Raw genomic sequence first — 14,716 nt, 5'->3', positions numbered from 1 at the left:
CAACAGAAACAGTTACGAAAAAAAAGGTAATAGTGCAAAATAAAAGGAAAGTGTAATCTTGAGATGTTCTGATTACTTTTAAAAAAGAGGTTTTTACAGAACATTAACTATAAAATCGCTTTTGACAAAATTACATGTCAGCTCTTTCAGTCTTCACTGAGCTAAAGCTCCCTACAGATTGCAGCAGGGAGTTTTGTCTGATAAAGGTGATAAATCTGTACCCTGAATACTATTTCCTAGCCTTTAGAGCATCTCGAACTTATTATTTCCTTGTACCTTCCAAAACTGTACCTTCAAAAAACTGTTAAGATGGCAGTAAATATTTATACATTTATATATCCAGTGCTTACCACTAAATAAAAGACATGCATTTTCTCTTAAGAAATGATCACTGATTTTTTCTAATTTTAAATATTATTTACACAAAATTCCACTGTATTTACTAGCTAAAAGGAAAACTCTTCTTCGAGTACTACTGGATTGTTTCCCTTCCTTTTTTTCCTTTCAGGAGGGGGGAATAAAATGCACTTGAAAACAGACAAATATTATTTAAGACTTCTGCACAAGGCTGTTACACTGTTTAGATAGATACATCTATATAGCTGTTGCTAGACAATACTAGACTAATCCTTACAGCAAATGCTTCTGTAGAAACTTAACTATCACATTGTGTTACAAAAATATCACAGAAGATAACGTGATTTGCCACAGAAAAAGAGCGTACTGGCTGCAAGTATCCTAAACCGTATGTTGAAAAACCTAAAGCCTCCCAAAATGAGTGAGTGAAAAAGCAGGCTTCCAAACCACATTTTCAGTGCCTACTTCAGCTTTCACAAAGTGAAAGCATGCAGAGTACAGACCAGCAAAGCACCCAATACGCTCGCCTCTCTCCAGAGTCTTTCGAACTAAGACAACTCAAACAAATCCTTATTTGTATTACAGATTTACATTTTTACAGTCGGGGGGCCTGATCCTTTGGTCTTTATTCAGAATCTGCTGAGTTCCCTGGTTGGTAGTACTGACCACGCACGGAGGGACCACGTCTCTCCCAAGTCTTTCACTAAGATTTTCCTGTGCTTATTTCCAAACCTTGGCAAGCTGGTTAAGACTTGCCTATTATTATTATTATTATTATTATTATTATTATTATTATTATTATTATTATTATTATTATTATTATCATTGTTGTTGTTATTGTTATTATTATTATTATTACTGCTACTGCTACTATTAAGGCATGGTTGCAAAGGAGGATTGATTCTAAAAGAAGCTGCAAACTCTGCGGCTCCTCTTCCAGCTTTTTATCTATATATCGCTGTTCTTTTGTTTAAGGAGAGCTTTCTCTAAACGAACCTTGCACAAAAGGTTTAAGTAATTAGTGATGGATTCAGGCAATGTAGCCATTCAAATATGGCTGTCCTCTGATCTAGAACGAGCTGATCAAACACCAGTAAGCTAATTATTTCAGACACTGTACTGTAATCACCAAGCCCAAATATGAACATTTACAATCACAACAGGTATTATTTTCTGCTCTAGAAGACAGTCTCCTGATCTATATGTGTCAAAACTAATATGTATAATGTGTAAGCTTCCAAGAGAAACCTAAACTACTGATGCCCCCCGCCAGGAGGTATCAATATGGACCTGTTTAGCATTTCATGATAGTCAACCAGTCTAGTGTACTCAAAGAAGCAGCACTTTGCATTTGAAATATAACTCGTGGAAAAGTACAAGTGGAATACAGCAGTATAGGTATTTTTCAGATGATCAGTGCTCAGCTCTGTTGTCAATTAAATAAATGGCTAGTTTCGTGCTATCTCAGGGGGACCAGGCTTGCGCCCATACTAACTGGGGACCTAGAGCTCTGTTTTGTATTCCTCCTTCCCTCCACTCCCAAGCTTTAAAAATAGGGAGAATACTTTTCACATGACAAGCCAAGTACATTCATCTCATCATCTGTCTTGAAATATTCAAGGACTGCTTTTGAAAAATATTTTAGAGAACAATGCTAGAGAGTCGTTAGGGTTTTTTTTTTCCCCCAATCAACTTCAAAGTAGACATATAAAGAACTTCACCACAGTATTTTCCATTTAGGATAAATTATTTTGGCATTTCTTAAGAAATCAGACAAGTTATATCTCTTGCAAAGGTTCACTTTCTTGGACTGGTAAGCAAGCAGGTGACACAGATGGCACCGAAGTAAACGCTGCTTTGCCATAGATGACAGTACGTTCCCTGCGCAGCACACTGAGGCTACTAAGATGCTTCACAGAACGACAGACTATGGGCTCAGTCCAACAGCTCCTACTCAAATGAGTAGCCTTTACTCACATTAGACACAGCACTGAAATTAATGGGATTGAAAGAATACGAACTAGTCATACAAACAGCAGTCTTTGTGGTCTTGCCCCAAACAAGCACTCCCGGGGAGGAAAAAGCAAGACTGAAAAAAACAACTGATAAATATTTTTTCATATATATGTATATATATATATATAACGTGTGTGTGTATTGGAGAAATGGACATTGCCCCAGTATTTCACAAATGAGGATTTTAACATCCCTTCCAGTAGTACTTATTAATATGAAAGCACTAAGGTACTGTATTTATTGTTGCTTTTGAAGTGTAAATCCTCACCGACTTCAACAGGGAATAAAGCTTAAAAACATATGCCCCCACATGACAGGATATTTTTGTTGTTTGTTAAAACTCAATCACTTTATGAATGACAGAAAGCAATACCAAAATTTTACCATTACTCCAGATGATTATTCAAAATTTTACATGTTAAAATATTAAGCTAAAAATTTATTTTTCGGTTTAGTTACAGCATATACCTATTGTAAGAAAACATAGCATTTTCCCATGTTTCCTTATCTTTTACAGCTTGCTTTCATTTTCTGATATGTTACAGAGTGATTAAATCCATTAAGTACTGAAGAATTTAATCTTTTTTGGTTTTATTTTTCCTGAAGGGAAACAATAATTTTTATTATTATAGCGAGGATGTGGTGCAGTAAAAATTTTCAAGGACTTTGGGAGAATTAATCGAGCACTTGCTTAATCTTATAGACATGGGCTGAATTTTGCAGTTCTTAGTTACACAAAAGGTGTTGAATGGAAGTTTTGTCAAGCAGTCAGGATCTCGGCCACTAATAACCTCTCAGTTATTTTCTTTTTCTCATTAGCAGTCTAACAGCTAACAGACTAATCTGAAGCTGCTATGGGATGCAAGATGAATTACAGCACATAAAGCTTACCCTATGAAAGCAGGTGAAAAATTGCAGGCAACACTTCTCAAACGGTACCTGGAGTGAGCTCCTAAGCAGGTACCAACCTGCAGAGCTGTGGTGGCTCCAGCAGAGTGCTGTCACTTTGCATCCCTGGGGTCTGGCCCTAAAATTAGCCCACAGAAATCCAAACAAAGGTATTTTGCGAAAGTCACTTTGGGATGGTGATACCTGAAGCCGCTCAGGTGCTCTGCTGACTCAATGAGGGGGGTGCAAGGGAGGCTTTGCTCTGCCACCCTCACTAAGCGTACACAACCAGGCGCCTTTCAGGCTGGAGCAATGCATGGCTGCAGGGAGGATGGTCTTGGCCTGTTTTCTCGCTGTCTGAGAGGAAGGGAGAGGGCTGAAAGGGTGCCGTGGGTCCTTCAGTGAGCATCAGGAAATGCGTAGAGTTGAGAAAAAATTGCCACAGCTTCTGACTACACGCACGCAGGATTTGTAAACCTGGCTTTACTAGTTCTGAATTTTGATCGCAGGCATATGTCTTTCTGCTCTGTGTGAGAGGAAAGCCTCTTGCACGATGTGCAAGGGAAAATGTAAGGAATGGATGCTTCAAAAATGCTGCCATCTACTTTTGTGAAACTGACTGAAATTAAACATCACATTCGATTCAGGTTAATTCTGAAAATGTATGCTGTTTATAAATGCCCGCTTTCTTAGGACTAACTGCTTCCAGTCTGGAAAAAGCCCCAACCGACTCCACTGTGTTTCATCTTTGCTCCAGAATCTTTTCCTTTTGCCTCAACTTAAATCACTTCTAGCTCTGTACACGTAAGTGACCTTAAAAGCACCTTTTCAATTATATTAAATAAAGACTATTACAATCAAATGTTCTCTGGCAATTCAGTATTTTGTTATATTTTGTTACTTTGTATCACAGAATCCTCATAGATTCCTAAGACACTTGGATAAAATCAGGTAAGAGAATCAACATTTTCTAGGCTTTCATCTATTTCAAATTGCTGGTATCTTCCTGAAGCATTCAAACAAAAGTATCTTGTAAAGGAATCCAACAAATCTGTGAGTAAAACATTTTCTGAAGCTTCTTTTTAGACTACATGTACATGCAATAACACCAATGAAAGCATGGAAAAATGTTGTATGAATTTACTATTATTTCTGCATTCAGAGAGCTGCATAATTGAGACTTAATTAATATTTTCTAAATGTAGGAATTAATTTCTTTCAGGAAGAAAAAAACCCCATTGATCTTTCACTGAGAAGCAGTGTACGAACTGTGAAGAAGTTTCAGAAAAAACTGCGTTTGTTAACATCAGCTACAGATAAAATGTCTGCTAACTATGAAGACAGATGTATAAAATGCTCTCACGTGCAAATCCAATAATCATTTCAAAGTGCAGCTCACAGCATTTTCATATATTTAAACAAGCAATATTATAAATAAAACTCTGAGCATAGCAACAATTATTTACTACTCCTGTCACCAGAATAAACAAACTTATTTTTCCCCAAGCACAATTTAAATAAAGCAAGAAAATATATTAAAAAACCCATAAATTTGTTTTCAAAATTACATTCATTTGGAAACAGTAGCCTTGTAACAACGTATTGATCCTTGAGAAGAACAGTATTACTTTTTCCTTAGCTTTATCGTCTCTTACAATTGACGGAGCTTTTAAAGAAAGTTTTCTTAAATTGTTAGAACACGTTTATTTTCTTGCAAATTAATTCTTTTTAACTCTTTATGATAGCTTTGAATCCCATAAAGAAAGATGAATTATCACATACTGAGCCCAAGCTGTGAAACAGGAGGAGACAAATAGAGACCCCTACTGTGTTTAACAATGTAGAAGAAATTCCAGACTCAATAGAAAAATTTTCTGTCCTTTTTCTCAGACCACAAAAGCTGTTAGTAGGGATTTGAACAGTGGAGGGCACTCTTGCTATGCAAAACCCGGTACTGACCTGGCACACTCGGTTTGATCTATTCAGTAGCCTAAATCTCAGAATTTGTTAAGTAACAGCCACCTGTGGCACAGGCACTAACTGTATTCTGTTTCAAACATTTACAGTTTCTAATCTGTGCAGTGAAGCACTTCGTTATCTCAAACACTGGCGCCTTTCTACGTGTACGCAGATGTGGAACAGATGCAAGCTTCACAAATTGTTTCGAATATTTGCGCAAGATATTGTATTAAATAGGACCTACGTTATGTTTTTCAAAATCATACGAACAGCGATTCGGTTGGCTGTTATGGCATGTAGACATTAATTTCGGGTTGAGTAGAATTTGTGTACGAATATGCTGATGTTTGTAGGAACTAAGTTTATTTGGAACGCATCAAGTTTTATTGCGAATCCTAAGAAAGTCGAGGTCAATACTTCTAGCACAGCTGATATGAAAAAGACATTGAAAAAACCAAACCAAAACAAAAACTAGAAGAAAGAAGCGGAACACTAGATTCTGCATAGCTTTCCTATTCTGAAAAGTATATAATTAACTACATCTTAAACTACGTAACTCCAACACCCTGCAGAATGAAGCCAGCCACTCTCTGAACAACCGCCACAGAAACGCTGAAAAGTTTGTGTTTGGAGGCTCACAGTAAGGGAAGCCAGTGTGAGGACACAATCCTGCATCTCCTAAGCATCTCAACACTGAACTTACAAGTACTGGACTCAATGGCACTACTCCTTTGAGTAAAATTACTCACATGCAGGAGTGCTTGAGAGAGCAAACCCTGAGCGATTCAATGCCTGTTGTGCAGCTCAGTCATTTTGCTCATTTATCGTTCCATATACTGCAGTATTGCACAGGATAGCAAAGCACATAAAGACCTAAACAAATTTGTTAGCTTTCATCATTTCCAGCGTTGGGGACATTACTACATCAACAAAATCGTAACATAAAATTATGAAGCGGCACCAGCAGAAGGGATCTCCTGAAACACTGAATAGCAAGCCGGTTTCCACTAACTGAAACAAAAATACTGTGGCACCTGCAGGGTTAATTAAGCAGCTCAAGATGCTGGGCTTCACAAAAGGAAACCTTTTTCCTTCTTTAAGAACTGTAAACACTTGTGCTGAACTAGATGGGCATTTGATAAGCTGTACAGCATGTAGCAAACTCAGAGGGATCTCTAGTTAACACTCAAATTCAGTGTTAACACTTAACAGAACAGTGGTAAGCCGTGCTGCCAAGGTCAACTGCACAGATGTACTAATTGTATTATGAGCTTGACATCTAGTGGCCACCCCTGGCAGGGCAAAGCAGGCAAAGGTTAAATCAGCAAGCCTTGTCAAAGCACTTCTAACTACCCACCCTCAGGGAGAGTCCTGGGGAAGCTTTCTGGCACTCCGCAATCCCACCTTCTCCCCAGCCGCAGGCTGAGCTCCCGCAGCAGCCGGCTGCGCGACCGCACAGGCCAGCACCCACCCGCGCAGCGCCCACCCGCGCAGCACCCACCCGCGCAGCACCCACCTGTGCCTCCCGCACCCACGCCCCACGCACCCACCCGGGCTGGCCGGCGGCTCCTTGGAGGAGGTCGACGGCCTTCCCAAATATAAGCCTTGCTCTCTGTGCCAAAAGTTTGGAAATTTTTTGGTGTTTCTTTTTCAGACAGGATAGGGTCCACATCTGGGGGGGAGTAGTCAAAGGGAGGGGACGGACGACCAGTATTAGAGATTTTAGAGATAAGAGATATTAGAGATTTTAGAGATACTAGAGATAAGAGGTTCAGAAGGGCTCTTTTTAAAGACTTAGCTTACCCCACAATAAATGTTGTTCAAGGGTGCTCACTTTGCTCCCTAACTACAGCAAGGAAATACTAAAGACCCTACTCTTTAGTCCACTATCTTTTCACTTTTCAACTTAAAAGAAACACTTTTTTTAAAAAAATGTGTTTCATTACGGTCTTCTATCACCTTTTTAAACAATTATTTTTCTGGCTTTCCCAATTTTGAAGGGGTTTTTCCTTGATAAGAAGAAATGTACTCTATGTCCAACAGCACTGTAACTGAACCAGCTCCTAAAAGTATATTTTGGCTTAAATTCCCTTTTTTTTATTAATGGAAAAGCTTCACTGCATTTACTAGGAAATTTTAAGAGGGTAAAGGAAACAGGATTTTGGCCCTTTACATTGAAATGTACAATTCAATAAAAATTTACTGCTGGAACTAGATTTACTCATGTTTCCTCTGCAAAAAAAATACAGCAAATTACTCTCATTTTACAAATGCAATATTACGGAAGAAATTATTTTTACATGCTTTATTTTGGAAAATGTGTCAGTACTTAACTATTTTAACGTCATGCCAGACCTGGTTTATTATCAGCAACAGTGATTGACTCATGTCCTGACTGATGGATAGTCAACAGATATGCTTGTCCTGGCTTGGCAGTCAACAAATCAAATGAAGGAAATATATCCAGAAAATCTTCCCAGGACTCAAACTATTTTTCAGGAATGGCACTAATACTCGTTATTAATTTGTTAATTTTTACTCCTTTTTAAAATGCCACCCATTTTTTGAATTGTCGCTTTTCCTCTTTCTTAGCCAAGAAGTGATTTTCAACAGCTAAATGTAGGCATATTAATAGCTTAATTACACAGAATTTAAACCAACACCTTTCAAAATTTCCTCCCTCCCACCCCGTAAAAAAGAGCCTTAATGTCTACCTCAGGAGATGGGAAGACTTCCTCAAGATCAGCACCACCAGATAAAATCTGACCCAGTTTTGTCTGCTTTCATTGTTATACGTACACCAGCAAACTGGCTGATTGTTGTAGTTTCCTTATTATTCCAAATATTTTCCTATTGCTAGCACAGTTCAAAAGAGAATGTTTTAAAAATTATACAAATGCGTATGTTACATAGTTTGAATGTTAAGTCTCTACCATAATAGCAGAACTATTCATATAAAGTTTCAATTACCATTTCTTATCAAAGGAACAATTTATAGCAATACTTATTTGGCCATTATCTCTCAAAACAAAAAGCCTTCTCTTACAGTTGCCTCAGAACAAACATTTGCAAAAATCACCTAAGTTTTATGTTTACTGACAGCTGCTTGCGACTTCTCGAGTTTTAAAGGCAATAGTGTCTAGCCAATGTGGAATAACCTCTATTTAGTATGTAGGAATGTCCCTCCAAAATGTGTTTTTTACCCTCTGTATTTGCAGATAGAGCAAACACACTCACATGAAGCTGGCTGCTCCATAGCGAAGTGTGTTGTTGCTGTAGCGGAGCATGGGTGTCTGTGTACATACTCCAGAAGAATACCGAGCTGCAGTCACGAACTGCTCAAAACTGCACAGCCCAATCCCACTTTACCAGCATGAAAAAGATCCATTAGTTTAGACTATGTTGTATGTACTGAAGAGTGGGGGGAAAAACAGGTCCAATATTTAAAAAAAAAAAAAAAAGACTGCAAAAGGCATATTAGAAAACTGCCATTACACAGTTCACTAGAAGGTATCCCTTCTACCTCAGATTAAACAATGATACATCTTTGCCAGAAACTTCGCCTGAAGAAGCCCAAAGCATCATTTGTCATCACCCTTACCAGAACCTCACTTGAGCACTCTAAGAATCACTTTTCAGCATTACAGAAAAAAAACCCTTTTATTATCGCGACTTTAAAAATACAGATGCCGTATCTGTGATTTAATATAAAAATTAATCGGAGTTGAAGCATGTGCATTGTATCTGTAATTCTGGTTCGTTTGTAATCTGTTGAATTAGGCAAGTGTATTAGAAATGTAATTCCAGCTATTACAATGCTTTACATTTACTGAGAAACTGAGATTATTGTATTCTACAGGCAGTCATTTGAGTCCTTCTGCTGCTGTTTTTAAATGATTTCCATCGTATCTTCTAATTTAGTAACCTCAAAGTGGTTTTTTTTAATAGGTATCTTTTGTTCACTCTTCTACAGTGCAATTATTCCAGTAGTATATCATCACCAGCTGTTTGTTAACACTTCCTTTCAAAATTATTAAAAAATATATTTTTAGCATTTCACTTTCGACAAATAATTTCAAACGATTTTGAGGGTAAATCTGTAGTTGGTGACATTGCTAATTATCTTCAGATTTCCAACAGTTTCTCACCATCATGACGTTGCCCTGTTTGAATGCAGTTGTGTTATGCTGTAGCCCAAGCTGGCTATAAAATTATCTGTTCTGATTCTAAAACTTCTGTGGTAACGTTAGCACAAAAGTTATGGTGCGACCACTCAACTTAAAATCCGGCCTAATGTTTGTCTTCCATTCTGCTCCCCAAACTGCCAGGCTTCCCTCTGCCACTCTGAATGGCCCTTCGCTCCAAGGATTACGTTTACAGGACATTCATTTTTAAATGCTTCACTTAATAAAAATCTATTTTGTGGCGATATTAAACACGATTTCACTAAATAAATAATAAGCTTCATTTGCTTAATCTTGTGTTAACAACAACTTCCACCTTTGGAGATAAACAGCCAAACTAGTGGAAAGGCTACATGTATCAAATAATACTGCTTAAACGGTTTGCTCTCTGAAAGCGACAAATATTCTTGCACTGTGCAAACTATTTTTGGCCTGTTGCAAAATATGCTCAGGAACTGTAGCAATATCTTGATTACAGCTGTGAACAGAAACGCAGAACACTGACTTGACAAGAAGTGTTTTAATTCACGAGATTTGGAGCGCTCATTATATCTGGCCTATAAAACTGCTTTCAGTATAGCAATCGTTAGGCTTCCTAATATAACGCGTAAATGATTTACATTACACTAATGTGCACTAGATAGCTCTCTACTTGTCTATCCCGTCTCCACCTTGTTCACATTTCTCAAATGAAAGTGCAAAACCAACAGCACTACTTTAGCCTGTTAATTGTTAACTACGAAGGGTTTCACTCTATTAATTAAAATATGTTTTAATAAAAGGAAACATAGCACATTTCGATAAGAGCCTTCTAAGGCTGGAAAGTATTTACGTTGTTGCATTTTAGGGCTGCTGTGAAAGCCGATTTTGTGCTATTCAGGGACCACAATAATAACGCTTTAAAATTCCTCACTGGGATGCAATGTAGTCCTTTTGATGGAAAGACTGTCTTTCTCATTCGGCAGAAATAAATCCATTCATTTGATCATGTAGTCATTGAGGGCAATACAAAACAAACCAAGTGTGAGAAATTCTATGTGATGAAGTAAACAAAACAAAACCCCCCAAAAAAGGGGGAAAAAAAAAACATTTCCATGACAAAAAGATTCTTTGTCCTTAATCTACCCACCATATGCAAGCGTTTCTTTTTAGCATATCTCTTGTTCTAATCTCGGGTGACATGGCTACATAGATAAGATTCACAAAACAAAACAAAAACCTAGTTTAACAATTTTTTTCAATTTATTAACTCGCCAGGAGTGTCATAATGAAGTAGTGAGGTTTTATTTTTCTGCATTGATATGGATTCAGAGCATGTAAAAGTTTATCACGCTAGTGATAAATTCTTACACCTAGAACCCGCCCCAGCAAATCTTGTTTACATAATAAAATACTAATTCTCGTCTGCTTGCCTGTATTAATTTATTTTACATGACCACTGTTTCCTGAGGAAAAAAATTAAATTTCGAAAATGCACTGCTTTGCTCCTCCGCTGTGACAGAAGGAAGCTTTTCTCTGTGTGTCTCTTATTGTCAACACCCAAGCGGGTTTTCCTGGAGCAGTGGCAGCAGCCCCCTGAGCAGCCCTGGACGGTGTGCGACTCACTCCCTGGCTCCCCAAATACCCTGGGAAGGAGCAGGAGGCTTAACGATTTGCCAGTCTGACAGATGTTTTAACCTGATGAAGTGGATTCACGCTGCCTTAAGCTTCAGGGCTGTAAAGTTCAGATACAATAGTCAAAATCCTCCTCAGGCTTCAACTTTGCTGCCTTTCTCTCCCCACAGATGCAACTTAAAAGTCATTACAGTTTTGAAGCAGGAAAATGACTTTTTTTTCTTTTCGAAGGGAGGGAGCGGGGGGATAAAACAGTGGAGCAACGGGCCTACACAGCAAGCAGAAAACATTGGGGCTCCCACTTGGTGATGCGAGAAACTAAGCAAGCAGTGGGCTCTATGGAAAGAGGAAAAGAAAAACTTTCAAGTGGAAGCTCTCAGCCCAGGAAAAGTGAGTCTGGGCTGTGGCATGCCTTTGCACGCTGCAATGCCAAGGACCACTAAGGAAATTAAAACAAAACAAAACAAAAAGGGGGGGAGGGGGAGAAAAAACCCTGCAGCCCTCTTCTCAAAAAAAAATTACAGCGAAGTGGAAATAAGGAGCGATTACAGCCCAAATCTTTCCAGCTCTGGACACTTGTTCACTAGCAGCCCGGGCAGCCCAGATGCATAAAAGCAAGTGTGCGTGTGCCTGCGTGTGGGGAGGGAGCGAGGAATGGCGGATGGGCGAGCAAATAACCCTTCCCCACCGCCTGCAGCCGGCGCGACAGGGGCTGGTGGCGGTGGTGGCACTCCGTGTCACCTACCACTGATAACAATTGCAGCCGCAGCAGAGCCGGGAGGCGAAGGGGGGAAGGCAGCGCAGGGGGGGCGGCGAAAAGCTGCCGCTCGCCCTTCTCGAAAATAATGAAACCAGCTCCGCTGCCCCCGCGCACCCGAGCGGCCCTGCCCGCTCCCGCCGGGGTCCCCCCCCCGCTCCCCCGGGCGGCTGCCGGGGCGAGCGGGGGCAGCGGCGGGGGCAGCCCCAAGCCCGAGCGGGCTGCCCGGCAACACGCCTCCCCCGCAGCCTGCGCCGGGCGGCCCGGGGCGGCGGGGGGGGACCCTGGCAGCGGCCGCGCCCCGGGGCCCGGCAGCCTCCGGCCCGCCGGACCCGCCGGACCCGCAGCCCCAGGCAGGGCACCCCGGCCCCGGCCGCCCCAACTTTCCTGCCGGCGGGGCGAGGGGAACATGGCTCCTGCCCGCTCCGAGCCTCCCGCGGGGGGGAGCGGGGGGGTGGATAAAAAAAGGGCTCCCCGAAAAAACAGAGAGAGGGAGCGGAGCGGAGCGGAGAGGTGGAGGAGGAGGAGGCAGGCGCTGCTCCCGGGTGCCCGCTCCTGCAGCTGCCCGAGCCGGGGCGAGCGGGGAGGGAGGGCCTGGCCCCGCCGCCGAGCCCAGCCGCGATAAAAGCGCTCGGGAGGCCGGGGGGGAGCTGCTGGGAGGGATGGTTAGTCAGGGGGTGGGCTGCAGAAACTTGGCTAAACTGCTAACTTCTCAGTTCCGCTGCCTCTTCCCCCAGCTGCTCTAATTCCCATTCTCCCGCTGCAGAGTAATTGCGCTCCCATGTTCACCATCACCATAAATCCACCTATCTCCATCCGAAACACAGTCACAAAAGGAGAGAGAGAAGGAGAAAGAGGCGCCGGGAGCCCTTACCGTGCTCAGAAACTACCTCCGCTTGCAGCTCTTCGTCCGATTTGAGATGCTGGGGTTTCGCTTGCTTTCGACGAGACATGCTGCTAACTGAGCCGTCTTGACTCTGCTTTTTGCAGAGGCATCAGCGACGTGGAGGTGGAAAGGGGGGAGGAATTGGGAACGAGGGAAGGGGGGTGGGGGCTGGAAATAACTGTTCGCAAATAAAAGTCGAGTTGCAAAACAAACCAAACAAACAACAACAGAAAAGGCAACCAACAACCAAAAAAAAAAAAAAAAAAAAAAAGCACCGCTAACCAGCCAACCAAACTGGGAGTGAGTGAGCGAGCGGGTGAGCGAGCGGGGGATTAGCCGGGCGGGGTGTGCGCGGTGCGGCGGGGTCTGCGCGGCGGGCTGGGGCGGCTGCGCGGAGCGCGCATGGGGCTCTGTAATTATGATTGTGAATAATGCATGGCGATTAATGGTGCTGGGGGCGAGCGCGGATTGGCGCGGCTCCAGCGGGCTCAGGCTGCATATGTAAATGAAGGACGGGGCTCCGCAATTAGCCGCTTCGCTCCGCCGAGTGATGCGTCTCCCCGGCACCGGCAGCGCCGCCTGCGAGAGGCACCGACCGCGGCGGCGGCGGCGGCGGCGGCGGCGGCAGCAGCGGCGGCGGCGGCGGCGGCTGCAGCGAAGCACACACGCACCACGCAGGAGGGCTCTGTTTTGCACACACTTTACACAACATATGTGCAAGGTTCACTTGTTGGGGGAGGTCACGATCTTCGCTTCTCTGTCTGTCTTTCTTCCCCCCCCCCCCCCCGCCCCGGCTCTCAGTTTCTTTTGCTCTGCTTTCTTCTGCTCTCTTTGCTTTCTTTTCTGGCTTTCCCCCCCCCCCCCCTTCTTTCTTCACATCACTCTGCGTCCTCTTCTCTCATGGTCTCTCTTTCCCCAGAAGTTGATCTGCAAGGCGTCTGATTTCTGTCTGCGTGTGAGCAATTTCTTCCCGGGAGGAAAAGAAACTTTTGAGTATGCTTTTTCTTTTTCCCTTTCTTTTCGGCGTGCGTGTGTGTTGCTCTGCTCTTCTTTCCCCTTGATCTTCACATGCTTGTCTTTAGCTCTTCCTCCACCCTCTCTCCTTTCCCGTCGCTCTTTCTCTCTCTCCCCTTCCCGGCTGACTTTTGTTCTCTCCTCTTTCGAAAGCGCACGCACGCACACGCAGAAGACCTTGGGCAGTTTTGTCTTTCACCTCTCCTTCCTTCTTCTTTGTCTTGCAGCTTCTTTCTCCAAGCAGAGACTCCCCGTTGGTGGTGGTGGTCACTTCCTGTTGTCCATTGGTAGGAAGTTTTTTTTTTTTCTTTCTCCCTCTCTCTCTCAGGTTGTAATGACTTTTTGTGACACTCCTCACCCTCCCCACCCTCCCCCCCGGCTCAGTCGTGTGTCCTGTTAGCTAATGACAGCGGTCTCGCGTGTGCGCCGATGAGCAAGTCCTTGGTCTCCAGCAAATAGTATCGATCCTCTCCCAGATTTGGGGGGTGGGGGGTGGCTGTTGTCGCTGTCGCGGGGGTGATCCCCCCTCCCCTGCCTCGCCTCGCTCGCAGCGGCGCCGGCAGCCGCTCCCTGCGCGGCGGCTCCCCCGGTCGATGCCTCCGCTCCGTGCCGAGGAGCGGTGCGCGCCCCGCGGCCGCTGGTGATTTCGGGCAGATAAACTTTCAAGTTTGGGAGCGGTGCGGGTCACACGGCAGCTCCTCCTACTCTCCTCCTCCTCCTCCGCCTCCCGTGCCGCGCTGCCGGGGCTGCCGCCGGGGCTGCCCCCAGCCCCGCAGCCCGATCCGCTCCCCGCCGCCTCCGAGCCTCCCTCTCCGCACGCACTTTCCCGACAGCGGCTTTTCTCCCAGGCCCCCCCTTTTTTTGTAAAAGTGAGGGGAGGGGGGGAGGGAGAGCCTTCCCTCCCCCCGCGCTTTCCCCTCTATCGCATTACAAGTTGCCGGGGAGCCGGGCCGAGCCTCCCCCGCCCCGTCCCGCCGCCTCGCGTCCCCTCCCGCCCCGTCCGGCCCCCGGGGAGGCGGGCGGCCCCGCCGCCGCGCAGCA

At 43.8% G+C, this 14,716-nt stretch overlaps 1 protein-coding gene across 2 annotated transcripts in view; it reads right to left on the bottom strand.

Annotated features, from left to right (window-relative positions):
• SALL3 (spalt like transcription factor 3) overlaps positions 1-13,100 on the bottom strand; it is a 26,016-nt gene extending 12,916 nt beyond the window's left edge. For both annotated transcript variants that reach the window (XM_009475391.2, XM_087764985.1), the window contains exon 1: positions 12,650-13,100. In XM_009475391.2, the coding sequence (XP_009473666.1) occupies positions 12,650-12,728 (79 nt within the window). In that variant the 5' untranslated portion in view covers positions 12,729-13,100. The remainder of the gene's footprint in view (positions 1-12,649) is intronic.
• Between the last annotated feature and the right edge of the window lie 1,616 nt (positions 13,101-14,716).

Source organism: Nipponia nippon, unplaced genomic scaffold (assembly GCF_047370975.1).
Source record: "Nipponia nippon isolate SJK-2023a ecotype South Korea unplaced genomic scaffold, ASM4737097v1 scaffold_1, whole genome shotgun sequence".
Classification (NCBI taxonomy): Eukaryota; Metazoa; Chordata; class Aves; order Pelecaniformes; family Threskiornithidae; genus Nipponia; species Nipponia nippon.
Note: the sequence above shows the minus strand (reverse complement) of the source record. Positions and strands in the feature narration are given on the sequence as shown.